Source organism: Arachis stenosperma, chromosome 1, assembly GCF_014773155.1.
Source record: "Arachis stenosperma cultivar V10309 chromosome 1, arast.V10309.gnm1.PFL2, whole genome shotgun sequence".
Lineage (NCBI taxonomy): Eukaryota > Viridiplantae > Streptophyta > Magnoliopsida > Fabales > Fabaceae > Arachis > Arachis stenosperma.
Window position 1 is genome coordinate 124,733,659 of NC_080377.1, and position 20,822 is coordinate 124,754,480.

The 20,822-nt window shown below is 35.5% G+C and overlaps 1 protein-coding gene across 1 annotated transcript; it reads right to left on the reverse strand.

Moving 5' to 3' along the window:
- Positions 1 to 15,788: 15,788 nt before the first annotated feature.
- On the reverse strand, positions 15,789 to 19,206 carry LOC130933882 (uncharacterized). The gene is made up of 8 exons (XM_057863491.1): positions 19,108 to 19,206; positions 18,468 to 18,638; positions 18,364 to 18,376; positions 17,367 to 17,962; positions 17,170 to 17,254; positions 16,808 to 17,109; positions 16,137 to 16,514; positions 15,789 to 15,845 (listed from the first exon to the last, which is right to left on the reverse strand). The coding sequence occupies exons 1-8, from the start codon at positions 19,204 to 19,206 to the stop codon at positions 15,789 to 15,791; spliced, it is 1,701 nt and encodes a 566-aa protein (XP_057719474.1).
- Positions 19,207 to 20,822: the final 1,616 nt, after the last annotated feature.

A 20,822-nucleotide genomic window follows, 5' to 3' on the forward strand; every position in this document is an offset into this window, starting at 1 on the left:
TCAAGAAAGTAAAATCAAAATTAAAAGAAAACAAAATGCTTGAAAAAAGGGAAAAAATGCTAAAAAAATTAAGATAAAATAAATTAACAAGAAAAGAAAAAACAAAGGAAATAAAAGAAAAGAAAAGAAATAAATTCAAAATGGACTCCAGACACTCACATGCACTTGCACTCCGTGATTCTCCTTAATGTCAGTGTGACTTGGATTTTTACTGAGTTTGGTATGATGGTGAAGTGTTTAGATTGAAGTCCCTTACTCCTTCTGAACTTCTTCTATTTATAGACCATGTGGTTAAACTTGCAGAATATTTTTTCTTCCGATAATTTAGCTATCTTCTTTTTCTCAGGCCACAATCTTGCCTTGACCATAAAGAATCTTGACATCCAAGTTTGTCATCCCATATCTTATCTCTTTAACTTGCTCCCCAAAATTTGCACCCATGTTCTCAACTCATCTTTAAAGGTCAACAAAAGTCTTAATGTTCAAGAAAAAATAATAACTATTTTACGACCTACTTTTCATGTGTTAAAAATCTTTGATTTCGACGCTCTTGCACCATCTATTATTAGTTTTAACTAATTCTTCAAATTGACACAGTTTGTAGTCGAAATTCATCCTGGCCGGAAAATTCATTTTTGGCACCAACAAATTTTCACGTTCTGTATCATGCTATTAACTTGGAATTGCTCTAGCATTGACTCCGATCATTCTTGACCTTATTAAGAATCGTTGTTCTGCTCTATTATAATTGAATTTCGTCACTTATCAAATTTTGTATTAACAAATTGTCCCTTCAAAACTTGTCTTTTCAAAAAGTGAAATGACAGGTTTTATTTGATCACATGCCAAATTTAAAATTTTAGAATTTTAAAGAGACAGTTACACAATTTATGAAACAATTCGCACATTTTTTTGGAAATACGTAACGTTCCTCATGGGCTTTAATGGCCGTTATCATTTTTAAACCTCTTCAGATTCTTCTTAGGAATTTGTTACTTTGTGTTTCATCCCAAAAAAATTTTATTTTCTTCTCTAAACCCGCTTTTCACCATTTCCATGGATTCTCAGTCAGCTCAGCACTAAACTATTTCTCTGTTCATTACAGTTGCTTCTTCTATTTTTGCTATAACGGGTATGACTACAAATATTTCTTTCACCATTCTTCCATCAGCAACGGCTTATATTTAAAATAAATAGAAAATAGAGAAAAGATGCTCACGCATCAGACGTAGCTATAGATTCCTTCTGTTGAATTATTCTATCTAATGCCATTAGTCGAGTTTGATCTAATTCATTTAACTCATCTATCATGCTCGACTTATATTGTTCGACAAGCAAATCACTTTACTTGGCTATTCTGATGGTTCACAAATTTATCTCAAGTGGCAAGACAACCTTATGACCATATACAAGCTCATAAAGTTTCAATCCTGTAGCCTCTTTAGAGGAGCACCTATATGCCCATAACACCTGGCTCAGAGTATTATGTCCATTTTGAGGTTGTTTTCCTATATGCTTTTTAATCAAACTTATCAGAGTCTTATTGACGGCCTCGACTTGGCCATTAGCTTGGCCATAGTAGGAAATCGAGTATATTATCTTAATACCTCGTGATTCAACAAACCTCTTTATTTGTCGACTTGTAAACATGGTCCCTTGATCTATAGTTAAGGTATGAGAAATGCCAAATCTATGAATAATCGACTCATATAAAGTTGATTATCTTGATTTGGGTAGCTTCTTTAATTATCACAACTTCCACCCATTTTGTGAAGACTGCCACCAAGATAAACTTATTCTCCTTAGTCGAAGGTAGATGAATCATTCCTATTAAGTTACGAGTCCACCCTCTAAATGGCCAAGGCTTGACTATAGCATGTAGATCAAAGGCAGGGACTCTTTGAATAGGTGCATGTCTTTGACATTGATCACAATGTCGAGCAAATTCAATACAATTCTTCATTATTGAAGACCAATACAACCCTTGTTGGTGTAAGATCCAATGCATTTTTTGACCCGACTGATGAGCTCCACAAATACCTTCATCTACCTCATTTATAGCCAGATGAACTTCTTGAGTATCAACAAATTAGAAAAAAAAGCCATTGACACTTTTGTTCAACAAATCCCCTCCAATTAATACAAAGTTCAACGCTAAGTATTTCATCTTTCGATCAATTCTTTGATTGGGTTTTTTTAGATAGTCGATGATGATCTTGAACCTCTAATCACTTGGATCTATTGCGTTTGCACAACAAACTCCTCTTAATTCCAAAGGAGTTAAGTTAGTTTCGATTTCACAGAACTCTTTCATCAGATTAGGAGATATTTTACAGCCAGAAACCATTTGAGCTAAGTCATTGAATACCTGATTCGACTCCTTAAATATGTACTTGACTAAAACAAAGTTGAACTCAGCTAATAGTCGGGCTGCTATCATAAAATACTTAACCAAATTTTTGCTTATGACTTTATAGTTCCTAGCTAACTGTTGAATTACTAGTTATGAATCTCCTATGATTTTGACTGTTCAAGCTCCCTTTTCAATCAAGAATTCTAGGCCAATAATTAATGCCTCATATTCTGCTTCATTATTTGGCAGTCCTGACTCTAGTCAAAACATAAATTTAGTTGGCATGTCATCAAGAGTGATTATTACTATTCTAGCTCCTACCTCATACTGGTGTTTCGACCCATCGAAGAATAACTTCCATGGTCTAATATCTAAATATCCAACTATATTTTCGATGGCTCTTTCATCAAGGTCAAAATAGGGGTGATCCGCTAGAAAGTTAGCAATCACTTTTCCTTTGACAGCCTTAGCAGGGACATAAAATAAAGAACATTCGATTAAACCTAGCATCCATTTTCCTATTTGACCCTTCAAGATTGGATAAGAAAGCATGTATTTAATAACATTAAATTTCGAAATGACATAAACATTATTTCCAATTAAATAACTCTTAAGCTTAGTACAAGAGAAGTAGAGGGCTAAACAAAACTTTTCGACTGCACTATATATGGTTTCTACATCAGTCTACATTCGACTTAGATAGTAAACTGCTTTCTTGTTACCGTCTTCATCTTCTTGAGTCAGCATGCTCCCTAAAGTTATATCTGATGCAACTATGTATAATTTTAATGGTTAGCCTTGCTTAATAAGTGCTAAGATTAGTGGATAAGTCAAATATTGTTTTATCTAGTCGAATGCCTCTTGGTGCTCATCTTCCCATCTGAATTTTTTCCTATTTCAATTTCAAGAAAGGAGTAAATATCCTTGTTTTACATGAAAAGTTTGAAATGAAACGTTGAAGAAAATTTACTTTACCTAAGAAAGATTGAAGTTCTTTCTTATTTCTGGGAGGTGCTGGTACTCAGCATTTTTCTTGTAGTGTATTGTTTTATCAAATTTATAATTAAGTATATATATATTTTTTTAATTGGATTTCTAAACTATTTTAAATTTTCTAATTAGGTTCATATCGTGACAAAAATGTTTGAATTAAGAGAATATTCTGTTTCCAAATTAAAGATACCATTAGTAATTACTAAATTTCTAGACATGCTTCCCTTTCTTTTTTCAAAATGACAAAATAGTCCTCTCTTTTCTCTCTTTATCTCATAATAACCTTCTCTTACAGTGCCACACTCTCTTCTCTAACCACCCTCTTAACAACCCCTTCCGATACTCCTTCCACCTCAATTGTGTCAAGTCTAACTTCCTCACCTTCTCGATCCCAACTTTAAAAAAAGCACTTGTAGAACTTTACTATTTAGACAGGAGCAGGGATATGGAGAAAGTTTGACAATACTATGGTTTAGGAAAGAAAATAGTGGTTGAAAAAGGCACCTGACCACAAAATTAAAGAAAAAATACTGTTGAAGCTACAATAAAGGATTTTTTTGTAGAGAGTTTAAATTATTACAACTTCAAAAACTAAGCTAGTATTATTACTATTTCAAATGAAATCCAAAAATAAAAGTTAGGCCATAGATTTTTTCTTTTATGCCTCATACCTCAAGTCATTGTAGCTTGACCAGTCTTTCTGTCCACTTTCTTTCTCTTGCAACTGCAGTTATTTATGCTCTATCCTCTTTATATTTTTTCTCCTCTTAGCTTCTTTGATCTGAGTTATCATTTTCTTTTTTTCTGCCAATATAAAAGCATGACATTGTCTCACGCGTTTCTTGATTTCTTCTCATTCCTCCTCTTGATACTTCTTTTGTTTAGTTTATTCACAAGAATGATTTTGTTAGAATTATACTCAACCCCAAACATAAAGCCCTCGGGGTTTTAAAAATATTCTCTTTATCAGAAAAAATGGTGTTTGGAGAAGTACGTGTTAGTCAAACTATGAAAATTGTTCGAAAGAGAAAAAATCCATTTGTATGTTTTACAGAAGCAATGATATTGCTTTAGAAATGCGAAAAGAAGGCCACAAAACAACGTCGTTGTGGTGGCAATGGCGGTTGTTATACGAGAGGTTAGGACAGTTGATAATGAAATTGAGACAGAGCGAATGAGATTTCTAAGGATTTTAAATCCCATTTCTCTCTCACTTGGATATAATTGTAAATTCACACTTTATAAATTTTTTTAAATATTTCTTGTTAATAAAGACTTAATTAAAAAATTTAAAATAATTTTTAAAAATTTACTTAAAAAAATATAAAAATTTAATTATAAATTTAATAAAATTATACAAAATAATTAAACTAAAAAATAACTACTATTAACTACCTCGTTGAACCTTAAGAAAAAAAAATTATACTTAGTTGTCAACTCATATACTGTAGAGTGGAAGACATTAAAAGTTCTTACTATTGGTTAGATTTTACTTGTACGTGTAAATATGCCTATTGATTTTGTCCAATTGATTGAATATCTGTTTCAGCTTATTAATGGAGCACTTAAATATGAATAATAAGGACGGAATTATATTGCTTGCATTTAACTATGCTCTAATTAAACCATAAAATCAAAGCGACAAACACCAAAGGCGCAGTCCATTTTTTTTACATACACTTGTCAGATATTAATCTCCATTACTTAACTTAAAATAATAACCAAGAAAATCAACATCGTGTAATAGTCAAAAGGCACTCAAGTGAGTGAATCGGTCATAATACCATGCTAATAATCATTAGGATGAGAATATTTAACATTATCTACGGGTACCAACTTGTTATAAACTTTATTCTAGAGATTCTGCCCAAGACTATGAGAATATAATTGAGTCCAAAGTCGCGAGTGCTCTCCTTTCCCCCCTTTTTGTTTTTACATAAAAGAAAAGAATGTAAAAGAATAAAAGTTATTTTCATCTGAAAAAGATAATTAAAAATGATAATTTAATTAAATATATTAAATTATCTAATAATTTTTAATTATTATTTTTACATAAAACTAATTATATGTGAGTAATTGCAAATCTACAATTCATACATTATCACATGCATTTATTTTGAATTTATATATATAGTAATAATACTAGCTTATTTACGTTTTCCACTTATTAATACGACCATATATTTAATATTTTTTAAGAATGATTGATAGTGGGTGTACAATCGAGTGAACTAAAATGTTGCTTTCTTGTATTTCAAATTCTAACTGGTAGTCGCACTAATTATATAGTGAGAAGAGATAAATAGCACACCATAAATTAATCAGCACCTCCAAGCCTTCAACAAAGCCAGATTATTGCTCTAAATATTCAAACACTAATGAATGGCATAAACTAATCATTAATCGCTGAACTTTATTGGGGGTGTGAAATATAATTAAACATTATTACAATTGACTCGATCTCTTAAATGTTGTTGATGCGCAATGTCCTGATAGGTAGTCTACCCTCTCCTGTCTTTATTTGCATAATCCATACTTCACGTGCGTGTGGATCGGAGGGACTCAGAAGCTTACAGTTCCCAAATAAGGCAGCACTATATACATAATTTACTAAATGGTTGTTTTTGCAATTTAATAAAAGTAGTGTATATCTCGTTAGCGGTGGCAAAACGGGCTAAAACTGCCAGGTCAAATTATTAAAACTGCAACAAAAAAAATGAGTTGAAGTGAGATTTTGAATTTGTTAAACTTTAAAATCTTGCCAAAACTACAGACCGAAGCAGGCCAAATACAGACTAACCTGATCAGTTGATCGTTTTTTTAAGGTTATTTTACTCATTTTTACCAATGATATAAATAGTAAAGGGTTTCACCCAAACCCTAAACACACTCACACAGCCTCTAAGCCTCCCATGACCTGAGCCACTTGACCCTGAGCTCCATATCTCCGTTTTCACTCTCGTCTCTAAAGCTCTCTCAGAATTTCAGAGCACCAGCGGTGATAACGGCAGTGGCGATTCCCTCACATGCACAATCACAGTGGCATGCTCTTCGTTTGTTGTCTCTGTCTCCCTCGGACTCTCGGCGGCGCGCTCTTCCCCTTTGCTCTGCCTCTCATTGTCCTTGTCTCTGTCGGACACTCGGCAGTGTGCACGTGTCTCTTCTCTCCTCTGCTCTGCCTCTTGTCATCTCTGTCTCCCTCTGACTCCCAGCAACGCGCTCATGACTCTTCTTTCACAGCTCGTCTCTAGCTATCTCAGGGACGAAAAGCTCCTCCTTGAGCTATTTTTTTATTTTTCTGTTTGTAGGAGGGATATTTGATGATTCTGTTTGATTATTGATTATGTTTATTATTGATTACTAGTTTTGTTTGAATGTTTGATTACCATTATTGATTTTGTTTAAAGTTTTTCTTACAAAAGTTACTGATTCTGTTTGAATATTTGATTATTGTTACTGATTTTGTTAAAAGATTTTCTTACTATTATTTAACTTATGTTGTAAGTGATTTAGTTATTGATGATGTAATTAGTAGTTACTGTTTAGATATTGTTATGTTATTTAGGTTGAGTTGTGGATTCTGTAACGGATAACTCTGTCTCTATAGAGGTTGATGGTGAAAATCTAACACAAAATTCTGAAAACGAAGAAAGATCTGAAGTTGCAGAAGATATTAAAATGAAAAATACAAAGGCAACAACATCTGATGTGTGGAGATATTTCACAAAACTTAGACTTGGTGATAATGGTGTAGAACATGCTCAATGTGATGGATGCAAACAGAAGTTTAAGGCTGGTGGTAAACAATATGGGACATCATCACTTAAGCATCATTTGGACAAGTGCATAAAAATATACTTTGAGGATATTGGTCAAACTTTAATAGAAATACAAAATAAAATGGGGATCTCAAGATAGATAACTATGTATCGCGTCAGATGTTTGCTACCTTTGTGATTGATTTTGATGTTTCATTTTCTATTGTTGATAATAAAAAATTTAGAAATTCGGTAAAATATATCAGTCCAACTCTAGGCCTCACTACTAGGAATACTCTTAAGGAGGATGTGATGAAAAATTACTCAAGGGAAAAATAAAAGCTTAAAAGTACTTTAGTAGCCATTTCTAATAGAGTTTTTTTTTTTTTTTTACTTTTGATTTGTGGATATCCATCGTTACTGAGGGTTATTTATGTTTAATTGCTCACTTTGTTGATTTAAATGGGTAATTACAAACTAAAATTTTGAGTTTTTTTTTTCATATGCCTCCTCCTCACACGGGATTTGAATTGTCTTCTAAAATTTTTGAGCTTTTAAATAAATGAAAAATTGAAAAGAAGATTATGACTCTTACTCTAGATAACGCATTTGCTAACGATCCATGCCAAAATTATTTGAAAAGTACTTTAAATATGCTTGATTAATTGTTGTGTGATAGGGAGTTTTTTCATATTCATTGTTCTGTTAATATTTTGAATCTCATTGTGCAAGACAGATTAAAGATTGCTCATGATGCATTGAAAAGATTAGCAAAAGTGTGAAATATGTAAAGGAATCGAAAAGTAGAATGATAAGGTTTAAAGAATATGTTTCAGCGATTCAAGATTTAAAATTTTTAATAAGTGGGTTGCATCTAGATGTTACTACTCAATGGAATTCTACTTATTATGCTTGAAAGTGCTATCAAGCATCGGAAGGTCTTTGAGTATTTAAAGGCAATCGATCATGCTTATAAGCATTGTCCTTCGATTGATGAATGGGGGAGAGCCAAAAGGATGTGTGAATTTGTATACACTTTTTATGAAATCATTAATTTGATTTCTGGCACATCTTATCCTACCTCAAATTTGTATTTTCTATAAGTTTATCATATTCAATGTGTTCTGATAGGAATTTTGAGAAGTGAAGATGAACTTCTAAGGAGCATGAAAGAAAAGATGATAAACAAATTTAAGAAGTATTGGAAAAACTATAGTGTCCTTCTTGCATTCGGTTCTATTCTTGATTCTAGGCTTAAGATTTTTACTTTAGAGCTTATGTACGAAGAGATTGATGCTGAGACTGCAAAAGAAAAGGTGAAACATGTGAAAAAGAAGTTATATAAGTTTTTTGAAAAATATGACAAGAATTCTCTTTCAACTGTTGACGCACAAGGATTTAGTATTCAATCTTCATCCATGTTACATACTCCTGAAAGTGTAGGCAAGAAGCGATTTGCGATTGTTAGTGTAAGTAATGTTTAACATATTTAGATTATCTTGTATTATTAATTATCATTGTTCTATCCTAACAAGATGATATATTTCTATTTTGCTACAAATTGATGAAATGTAACCATCAAGCTGAGGTCTCTAGTGAAAAGAATAAACTTGATACATACTTGGATGAGCCACTTTTATCAAATGATTATTTTGAAGATTTAGATATTTTAGAATGGTGGAAATTATATATACGAGTAACGTTATCCAAAGTTATCAATCATAGCGCGTGACTTATTGAGTATTCCAATTACTACGGTGGCTTCAGAATCTGCCTTTAGTATTGGAGCTCATGTTATTAACAAATATAGAAGTCGTAAGTTACCAGAAAATGTTGAGTGTGTGATTTGTACTCACAATTAGAATAAAGGCTTTGTTGATGGTAATTAGTTTGTTAGTTACTAATTTAGTATTTGTATAATTTTTAAGTATCTATTTCTTGTTCTAAATTTGGATAATCATCTAATTGTAGGTGAATGTGAAGGTGATGTAGTTTCTCAAGGTGCTAAATGAGGCGGTGTTTCAACTTGTAGAGTAGATTCAAATTTTATTGATTTGGAAGTTGATAATTGATTTGTGTTGATTTATAAATTATGTTGTGTGTTTTGTTTTAAGTATACTTTGATTATTTGAGTTGGATTTATATATGGATTATTGGATTATGTGTTTATGTTTTATTATTGTTGTGTTTGAGACTTATTAAGTTATTATGGTTAATATTATGATTTGAACGTGTTTGAGGCTTAGAATTATATTATTTTGGAGCCTATTCCAAAAAAAAAACGCCAATTCGCCTTTTGGTGGGGCGAGAATAGCAAGTTGATCCCATATAGGGGTGGCAAATGGGCTAGCCGCCTCGTGCCCTGTCAAAAGCTCGCCATTTGGAGGGCTGGCCCGCCCCCCTAGTGAGGCGGTCCCACATTTTTTTCCTATCTTGCCTAACGGTGGGTTAGCAGGCTAAACCCACCAATTCTCTTTTTTTTTTATTAATAAACCATTAAATATTAAATAATATATATATATAATTTCACAACTATTTTAATAAATTTATAATTTCTAAAGACATAAAAAAATTATAATTTCTAAATTCACAAACATTAAAGTCTTTATAATTCTAATATATAATAAATATAATCATCAACCAAGTTTTTTGAAACAAAATAATAAAACCAACATTGTAAAAAATAAAATATTGTCAAAAATATATAATTAAATATCTTCAAGTCTTTAATCAATCAAACATAGAACATAATCCAAATTATAACTTATAACATCTTCAATTACAAAAAAAAAAAAAAGACGGCCCCGTCGGAAAATTCCGTCAAAGCTCACACATTAGACGGTGTGGGTTAGGCGGGATTTTTAATTATAGCAGTTATAAATTTCCAGTCAACTCGCCTTTTTTGGTGAGTTACATGGGCCGGCCTGACGGGATTCAGCCTGCCACCCCTAAACCCATATGAGTTTGGCGGGCTAGCCCGCCTCGTATTTGGGTTGGCTTTAGTAGGGTGGTCCGGCCCGCTTTGTCACTTCTATATCTCGTCAAAACTAATTTGGATTAGTCTAGTAGTTAATTCACTAGTCCACTTAAGTAGATGTCAGAAGTTTAAATTCTGTCTAATACATACAGTAACTCATTGGCAATTGACTAGTAATAAATTCTTAAATAGAACTTAAATAAGTGACGGGTTAATCCTTGCCTTACTTAATTGAGATAAACCTTAAAAAACTAAAAAAAATTGTTTATCTCATCATGGCAACCTCATTTGAATTAAGTTAGACTAAAAATAGTGAGGCATATGATGGCTGATGTCTAATGCATAGTTACATGCAATTATATGCAGTAAGTAATCATGCGTGTTAATAATAAAATTAAGCTATGATTTCAAGTAGTCTTTTCACTTAATTCATCACATGCACCATACCAAATCAAAAAAGCATTATGGGCATTTGGACTTGTGAACTTTCTATGTCTAGTTATATGATCATTACTAATGTTCTGATTTAGGGTTTAAAGTGAATTAAATTAGTTTGTAAACCAAGCTAAATTTGAGTCTGTTCCTGTCTGAAACTGTTTTTCGAGATATAGTTCGGTGACACCAGTGAAGTTTTCAGCTCCGAAGCTTTAGTGTCGCTCTTTAAGCTTCTCAGAGTTTTAACCCAGGCGCCATACTTGCAAAGACTCCAATACTCAAGTCAGATCTTAATATTAGAGAATATTCTAAAGCTATTACTTGAAGGTGATTTGTATTCTATAGCTGTGACCGTCCTCTATTTATTGTTGTATAGTGATAACCGAACTACACATACGATCTCCGAGTTATTCGTGGGCAACTTGGTGATAAAGTAACTACGTTTGTAGTGGCCAAGATATATGCAGGTACTATAGATGTGCTAATAACGGTATTTTGATTCGGTAAAGTTTTTTATATTTGAAAGTTAGTTCTGAAGTATGAGGTCGTGCATTCGATGTATTCGGGTATGGATCACAGCTCCCAAGCTTGACTTGCTTTTGTATGAGCAAGTTGAGCTTTGTCACGGCGCTTATATCTCAATTGGTCATGTAAGTTTGTTTGTAATAGCCCCTAAGCTCAACGAGCGGCCATTTTCATGCATGACAAGCTTGGGCTTTTTGAATTTGTTTAGGCAATGTTAAAGATTTGCACTACATTTAATGCACTTAATGTAATAATTACCTTCATGCGATTATCCCAAGTGAATCATAGCCATTTGTTTTCGGCAGTAGGTAAACAATTTTTCTTATCCAACGGCAAATGGTAATAAATGGAGTAGATTATGTGCTTTAGGTTTACTATGGTTTGTATTACACTTCCCTTATTCACACGTTGAGAACAAGTCATGGATAACTTGTTCAAAACTTTACCAGAGGAAGAAAGGATTACTTCGAAAGGTTAGTGTGTTTACCTTCTTGTTTGTCTTTTTCTTCTTCCTTTTTTACCATGGCTAGAGACAGAAAAGATAAAGTGGTAGAAATAAAAGATGATCTTTATGCATGGCATGTGGATGTTAAATGTTGTGCCTTCATATATTACAACTTTGAAAAAATTTCTGAAATTTCTGCTTTGAACTATGTTAGGGCTGATATTCTAGTGGGTGTAGAGTTCCTTCCGTGTGGTGGTGAGGAGAGAGTATGCGATAAAAAGGGGGATTGGTCTTACTTCTACTTTTATGCATGCGTTATGTCTGAGTTGAATGTTAAATTTCTGTTTGCTGATTTTAAATGTAAGGTGTTAATGCAATTGAACTGTGCTCCTTCATAATTACACCCAAACTCGTGGGCTTTCCTTCGAGCCTGTGAATGTCTAATGGAGTTCCTCAAGACTCCTCCTTTTTTGGATGTGTTTTTATCATTATTTCAATCAAAAGGGGTGCATAGAGGTCTTTGGGTAAATCTCAGTAGTTACCTGGGCCAAGCCCTTTTTATTTTATACAAATCCTCTTTTAAAAGTTTCAAAGAGATGTTTGTAAAGGTACGATCGTTGGAATCCGTATGCCCACTTTACTTTGATGATGAGTTAGCGGAAAAGTTCCCATTTATTGGTGTCTCAAACCAAAGCAAATATAGATGCCTTGGGGAGGGATGAGGAGGAAAACTTGGTTCTAGAGTTTCTGATAGAATGCTTTTCTTCAGAAAAGTTGTTGTCGATTTCTGATATGTTGAATGTTGAGGGTGATAAAGAAGCCTTGAGAACGTATATAGGTAATCTTTTGTCATGGGGTGGGAGTTATGGTTTACTGAAAAGCAGTTTCACAGACTTATGTTGCTTGCTTGTTTCAGGTGGAAAGGTTCCAAGCTTATTGTCGGCATGGATGAGATCTTTTTTGGACCAAAAGAAGATAAATGATAAAGAAACTTCTGTCGCGGTAGTTGGGAAGGATATGGGGGTGGATGCTGCACAGTCAAGTGCTCGACCATTGAAAAGGAAGAAGTCAGATTCAGAGAAGTCTCTCGAGGTTCTCTCTACTGCTGACTTGGATTTTGGAGAAGGTAACGAGTTGGGGAAGCAATTGCAGCTTCATGATTTTTCTAGAGGGTGTGAGTGCTTATTCCATTTGGAGTAAGCAGTTTTCATTCCCTGAATTGGCCGACAAAGTTGCTCAACATCCTGCCAATGTGATGATGCTAAAAGAGGTTGGAAAAGAGGTTGTTGGACAATACATGTAGGTAATAAAGAGCTTTAAATCATTTTGATTTAATTAGTAAAGTGTTATAAACAAAATCTTCTGGCTACGTCTCAGGTCATTGGTGCCAGGATGCTGTGCTTAGGCCGAACAATGAAATTGCTCGGAGTAGAGGAGAAAAAGGATTCAAGTAAGGTGCTGGAGTTGGAGAAATCTTTAAAGGAAAAGGGTGAAGTCGTAATTGATGTGACTTCGAAGATGAAAAGTATGGAGGGAGAAATGGCTAAACTTCATGATCAGATCAAAGCTTTGCAAGGTCAAATCAAGGATGCTGATAATGAAAAAGGGCAACTGACTTCTAGGGTGCATGAGCTGGAAGAGGAGGTGTTGGAGATTTTTGCAGCAGGCTTTGACCGAGCTAGGTCAGATGGCAGCTTTTTCCCCTGACTTTGACGTCAAGAGCCTTGACGTTACAAAAATAATGGTTAATGGTAAGCTGGTTGACGATAAAGCTGGTGAAGAGGCAGAAGGTGACAATGGGGAGTCCATTCAGAAAGATAATTGACTTAAAATTTTTAGTTTTTGTAATATTGACTGTTTCATAATGGTTTGACAAACTTTATTGTTTTGTATGTTTGGATGATTGACATGGTGTTCTGAACACCTATATTTTGAAAAACTTGCATGCTTGTTGATGAATGCATATTGTGTATTATAATTTTTGTAAGCATTTGTGTAGATAGAACTTGTATAAAAGAATAGTGATTTATTGATCTGAAAGTTTTGGCAAAACCTCCCGATGTGGAAATTGTGAAGTGATTGGCCTCATTAAAACCTCCCCGAAAAAAATTCTTGTTCTTTTTTAGGGAAAAAACCTCGGTGGTAGGAAAAATAGTACCTTTCAACTTCGGCTTTTACAAGTAATAAAAATGTAATGAAGATATGTTCCATGTATTGGGAAGCTCAGTCCCCGTTATCGTTTATAGAGAATATGCTCCTTGTCCATGCATTTTAGATATTCTGAACGTCCCTTCCCATGTGGCAACAAGCTTTCCTTGCCCTGGAGGCTTTCAAACATCTTTTATCTTCCTTAGGACTAGGTCTCCTTGTTGCAATGTTCTTGATTGCACTTTTTTGTTGTATTGGTGTCTTATGACAATTTGCATTGCATGTTTCCTTAATCTGGCCGAGTTGCATTCCTCGTCTAAGGTGTCCGTCATGGCTTGCCATGCTTGTTCATTGGTCTCGCTACTTGGGAGCTTAGTTCTTAGCGAACCTTGAGAAATTCCCACCGGGATCATTGAATCGGCTCTATAAACTAGTCGGAATGGTGTTTCTTTTGTTATTGAATGTGGCGTGATGTTATAACTCCATAAGATTTCAGGAATGAAGTTGGCCCACTATCCTTTGGCATCTGCTATTTTTTTTGTAGGGCCTGCAAAATAATTTTGTTAGCAGCCTCTATGAGTCTATTAGTTTGTGTTGAGATAAGAAATTAACTAACATAATTGATGGTGAGAACATTAGATTATTGGGCTAATTACCCAATTAATTTTGATTATTTTGGTTGAGTGATGTAGGCCAAAAATCAATATATAGCTGCAACCCACTATGGAACAAATTGAACCTGCTGGTGGGCTGACAATCCAAAGGAAGCCCAAAGAAAACAAAGCAAGGAACACAAATGGGCTGAACTTGAAAAGTACCAACCCAAGCCTGATTTCATCTCTCAAGCAGATCCCTCCAAATTTCTTTCACCAAAAGCAACGTTCACTTTGTGTCACTTCAGACAGAACAAAGAGAAAGAGAGAGAAAGTTTAGCCTCTAAGCTGTTCACCAAAGAAGAAAGAAAAAGAAGGATTAAGTAAGAAAGGCAGATGTCTAACCACCCAAATCAAACCAAATCAAGCTAAGGCAGAAGTTAAAGGTAATTTATTTTCTCTTGCATGCATCATGCTTTCTTCTACTCTTTCCCAACTCTCTGCCAGTCCAAATTGGGATACATGGGAAAGATGGCCTCTGATCAACACTGCTGTATATCTATGATCAAATTTGTGTCTTAGGGACTAAATAGTGTTTTAATGGCTAAGATTTGGATTTACCATTGAAAATATTTGTTTCTGCTATCATGTGGCTTTCGGTCAACAAAGAAAGTCAGAACTAAAGCTTCTAATTTGGGGATTAACCAAAAAAAAAAGCGATGTGGTGAGTTAGTGAAGCACACAGCTCCAGAATTGACCTAGGAGAGAGCAACTCATTAACATGCAAGGAGATACAAAAAAAAAAAAGATTTTTCATCATTCTGAAGTCAAGGAGAGATAACCGGTGTTTTGAGGTTTATGTTCTGAGAAGAGTTCTCTAAAGAAATTCATCAACTTGGACAGTGCTTCCTAGTTAAAAGAGCATTCCGCCAAAATGAGGAACTAAATCAGAGGCAAGCAAATCTGGTTTATCACATAACAAAGAGGCTGTTGAAGCAAATCTGGTTTTATAGATTGTAATTTTTTTTAATGTTTGTCTTTCTGTAATTTCTTGAGGTAAAAGGCAGAATAAGAGAGCTTAAGTGAAAAGCCTAAGAGTGGAAAGAAGCAGAGAGAAACACTTGAGTGAAAAGCCTAGAGTGATTTCAGATTTCTTTAGGTTGATTCTATGTCTTGTTTTTTGTACCAGTGAGGTATCTCTTTCTTAGTTGGGTTAGCACTAAGAGTGAAGAGTTAGGTATTAGCATAACCAAGTCAAGTTAGGTTAGAACTTGAGAGTGAAAGGATTGTATCAATCATATGGAATTGGTGTATGTAATACTTTAACTATAGTGGAAATTCCACCACTGTTGTGGTGGAGACTGGATGTAAGTTGCATTGCACAAGGCAACTAAACCAGGATACATGATGGTGTCAGCTTCTCTCTTCCCTGCTCTGTTCTGTTTTCTGATATTCATGAGACAAAAATAAATTGTCTCATAAATTTTCTGCTGCTGAGTTCAAACAGATTCAGACTAAAAGTTTGTTTTAAAAAGGTTATTTCATTAAAGTAAAAAGAATTTCATAAATTCAACCCCTTCTTCTCTAAGCCTTCTATAACCTTCAGTTTGTGAGTGATCTACAGAGAAAAAATGATGTTTAATTTTAAGATTTTGTAGGAAATATGCTATTTTTTTATCAGTGAACTGCCTACCATTGTCTGTGGCAATGTCGTTTGGCAATCTATATCTACATATGATAAATTTCTATATGAAAGATCGTACCTTATCTGAGGTGATTTTAGCCAAGGGCTGCACCTCTATTCATTCAGAAAAGTAATCGATTGCAACGAGTAAGAATTTTACCTGACCTCTAGAAACTGGAAAAGGTCTGAGGATGTCGAGCTCCACTTATGAAAAGGCCATCCTACTTCGGAGATATGCAATAGCTCGGCAGGAGTGAGAATTTTCGGTGCACACTTTTGGCAATTGTCATAGTGCTGAACTTTTTTCATGCAGTCATTTTTTAGAGAAGGCCAAAAATAGCCTGCTCGTAGAAGTTTTGCAGCTAAACTGCGTTTTCCGATGTGTGTTCCACAAATCCCTTCGTGCACTTCCGACATGGCAAGGTCGGACTCTTTGTTTCTGAGACACTTCAGGGGCATTCTGGAGAATCCTCTCTTGTATAGATCGTCTCCAATTAAAGTGAAATGGCTCGCCTTTCTCTTGAACAACCTTGGGTTTGTTCTAGATGCAGGGACGTTCCCTGATTTCAAATAATCCACATAAGGTGTTCTCCAATCTGTTGCCTATGATAATGCATAAACATTGACACTGCATATGCTCGGTTCTCCAAGCGTTAACTATGATAAAGTTGGTGCATTATCCATAATCTTAGAGGTGGCTAACTTAGATAAAATATCTGCCCTTTGATTATCTTCTCTAGAATATGAGCGATCTCGAAGTATTGGAAAGTTTGAATTAGACTCTTTTCAACATTTAAATATTGTTCTAAGAGGGGATCTCTTACCTGGAAGTTACCATTTACTTGTTGGACAACTAACAAGGAGTCACAATAGGCCTAAAGATGTTGAATGTTTACTTCCCTAGCCAAGCGTAAACCGGCTAGGAAGGCTTCATACTCAAATTGCTTATTGCTTGTTTTGAACAAGAATGTGATGGACTGCTCGGCATATACTCCAGTCTTGTCTTTAAGAATGATTCCTGCTCCACATCCGTCTTCATTGGAGGCTCCGTCAATATATAGTTCCCACACCAGGAAGATATCATCATTTGTGGTGAATTCAGCTATGAAGTTGGCCAAAATCTGAGACTTAAGTGCCTCTTTGGATTGATATGATATGCCATACTCCGATAATTCTATCAACCATTTGATTAGGCGGCCTGCAAGATTCGGTCATGTTTAGCGTAGTGGTTGATTAGTTTGAACTATGATTTTATGACTCTGGAAGTAATGATGGAGGCATCGCAATGTGATGGTCAGGGCAAATGCTAGTTTTTCGATAGTTGGATACCAAGTTTCTACGTTCTGTAAAAATTTGCTAATAAAATAGACCAGATGTTGCTCCATACCTATTTTTGTTACAAGGGTAGAACTAATAGCATGAGTAGAACTAAAATATATAAATAAAGTGGGTTACCATGCGTCGGCTTGCGTAGTATAGGCGGGGAGACAAGAATGCCTTTGAAATCGGTGAATGATTTTTCACAAGCATCCATCCATGTGAAGCTTTTATCCCTCTTAGACTATTGAAAAACTGATATGATTTCACTGCAGCCGTAGGTGAGAAACGTGATAGAGCTACCAGGTGTCCAGTTAATTGTTGTACTTCCTTGATCTTTTTTGGAGACTTCATTTCTAGTACTGCTCGGCATTTCTCTAGATTAGCTTCAATCCCCCTGTACGTCAGCGTGAATTCGAGGAATTTGCCCCCTTGCACTCTGAAGGCGCATTTTTTCGAGTTTAAACGCATGTTGTACCGTCTTAGTTGTTTGAAAACTTCCTCAAGGTCGGAGTGATGGTTCCGTTTATTTTTTGATTTGACCACCATGTCCTCAACGTATACCTCCATATTTCTACCTACTTGGTTTTGAAAAACCTTGTCCATTAGTCTCTGATATATTGCGTCTGCATTTTTAAGGCCAAAAGGCACCACATTGTAACAAAAATTTTCATGCTCTATGATAAATGTTATTTTCTCCTGGTCATCGAGGTGCATTAGTATCTGGTTATAGCCTAAATAGACATCCATAAAGTTTAGCACTTTGAAGCCAGATGTGTTATCTACTAACTTATCAATGCTCTGCAATGGGTAGGAGTCCTTCGGGCAAGCTTTATTCAGGTCGGTAAAATCTACACACATGTGCCACTTACTCGAGGTTTTTTTAACCATAACTATATTTGCTAACCATGATGTGAACCGAATTTCTCGGATAAAGCCGACACTTAATAGTTTGTGAGTTTCTTGGATTGCCACTTCGTTTCTTTCCTTTCCAAGGTTGCGTTTCTTCTGACGGATCGGTCATGCATCCAGGTCTAGGGCAAGCTTATGACAAATGACATTAGGGTCTATCCCAGTCATATTCGCAGGAGTCTAGGCAAATAGATCGGCATTTGCTCGTAGTAAAGCAAGTAACCTTTGTGTTTCACCTGTAGACAGAGCATAAGCAATGTTAGTATATTGTGATTCATTGTCAATTAATTTTATCTGGCGAAGGTCATTGGCTGGTTTTGGTCAGACATCTCTGTCGGACCTAGGATCGAGCTCCGCTAATGTTGGTACGTCGTCAAAGTTATAAACCAAGTTGATTCGCTGGATTGGATACAAGTTTGACGGATGGGCCTTTAATCCTGCATTATAACACTGTCTTGCCTCCTTGTGATCGGAGTTCACTGTCGCAATGATATTATCCTGCATATGAATTGTAGAAATAATAGCACTGAAAGAGTTTAAGGACGGACGTCCTAATATAATGTTATAAGGACTAATGCAATCAACCATTAAATATTGGATATCTAAGGCTTTCGAATGGGGATATTCCTCTAAAGTCATCCTTAACCATACATAACCTGTTATTGGGACTCTTTCCTTGGAGAAACCGACTAATTCCCCTTATGAGGGCTGCATAGCATTCTTGTTTAGTTGTATCTTCTGAAAGGTTGTGAAAAAGTAATATGTCGGCGCTACTTCCTGGATTCATTAGCACTTTCCAAACTATGGCTTCCCCTATATTTATAGAGATTATCACGGGGTCATCCAAATTCTAGCTTTTAGATTAGAAATCGGCTTTGGTGAAAGTGATACTCGGTATGAGTCGAGCTGGGTCATGTTTCTTGGCTTCCTCCCCTGTGAGGGTTAGCATGGTTATGTAACTTAGTACCCCCCTTGCTGAGCTTGTAACCCCTGCATGCAAATCCTTCTGAGATGTAGTTGATGACTTTTCTTGGGGGAAGAGGGTTTGGGGTTGACCACCCTGCATTGTTTCTTGCAGCTGTAGTTAAGTTCGATTGTTCTACTCCTATCGAGAGGCTCACCGTATCCCTCTGTATTTGTCCGTTGACGTATTTATCTAATAATCCCTATCATGCCAGTCGCTCTAACAAGTCTTTTGTCACTACACACTCGTCAGTTGTATGCCTGAACTTCTGATGAAATGCACAATATTTGTTCTTATCAATATACTTTTGGTGTTGGTACGTTCTAGCCCTGCTAGGAGGTTTAATTATTTTGGCATGTAAAATTTCTTTTCTGATATCTTCCCTTTTTGCATTGAACTGTGTGTAGGAATCGAACTTTGGTGTTAATTTGAACGATTTCTTGACCTTTCGTATGCTGTTTATTTTGGTTTGCTTGTCAGCATCTCTGCGAGGTAGTGATTTCTCCATCTTTCTAGCTTCCCTTAATTCTTCAATTTCAATTTGACAGTTTGCCTTGTCCCTGAATTCAGCTAAAGTTTTCGGCTTTGCTATTGCTTTCGCCTCTTGGAATTTGCCTGGATGGAGCCTGCTTTTCAGAGCGTGTAAATGGACTTCAGGATTAAGGTCTGGGATTTTCATTGCCGCTGTTACAAATCTTGTCATATAGTCCTTCAAGCTTTTGTGTTGTCCTTATTTGATCGTGCTGAGATAGTCTGAGTCTTGCACGTAGGTTTTTTATACTACAAAGTTGTTTATGAAAAGATCATCGAACTCAACAAAGCTGGAAATTGAACCTACAGGTAAATTTGAAAACCAAAGTAAAGCAGCTCCATCTAAAAAATTGGAAAAAGATCGACATAAGAGAGAGTTAGAGGCACCATTGAGAAACATCATGGATTCAATTTAGTGACGTGCACTTTAGGATCTCCAATCTTATAAGGTGCTAATGTTGTTGGAAGTGTAAAATTTTTTGGCATTTGAAAATTCATTATTTCTTCGAAAAAGGGACTCGCTCTTCCCCTTTCCGTCTTGTGAAGCGTTCCCCCCGACTTCATGTTTGATTTGGAGTGGTGTTCCTCATTAGGGTTGCCATCATTAACATTCTACGCTCATCATTCTCCTTGTCATTATTTTATTTGGCTGCCAAGAGCTCAATCATTCTCTGAACCTCTGCCTGTAAGGAAGCGTTCATGGCTAAAAGCTCGGCGTTGGTTGGGGTGGTGGTGGAGCTATGGAATTGTCCGTCATGATTTAGAACCTTGCACAGAAAAAAAAAGAGCACGAAAAAAAGGTAATTCGATGTGGGGTTATACTTATCTGACCCCACGGTGGGTGCCAAATGTTCATGTCCAGAACCGTTCTCCGAGATATAGGTCGGTGACACCAGTGAAGTCTTCAACTCCAAAGCTTTAGTGTCACTTTTTAAGCTTCTCAGAGTTTTGACCCGAGTGCCAGACCTATAAAAAAGATTCCGACGCTCTAGTCAGTTCTCAATATCAGAGAATATTTTAAAGCTACTACTTGAAGGTGATTTGTATTCGATGCCCCTCTATAGCTGTGACCGCCCTCTATTTATTGTTGCATAGTGATAACTGAACTACGCATGCGATCTCTGAGTTATACATGGGCAATTTGGTGATAAATAACTACGTTTGTAGTGGCCGTGATATACGCGGGT

Coding starts and splice junctions, on each gene's coding strand:
- LOC130933882 (XM_057863491.1), bottom strand. CDS start 19,206: ATGCAGGGTGGTCAACCCCAAACCCTCTTCCCCCAAGAAAAGTCATCA. Junction 18,639..19,107: donor TTACAAGCTCAGCAAGGGGG/GTACTAAGTTAC, acceptor ATTCATATGCAG/GATAATATCATTGCGACAGT. Junction 15,846..16,136: donor AGCTATTGCATATCTCCGAA/GTAGGATGGCCT, acceptor TTTTCTCTGTAG/ATCACTCACAAACTGAAGGT.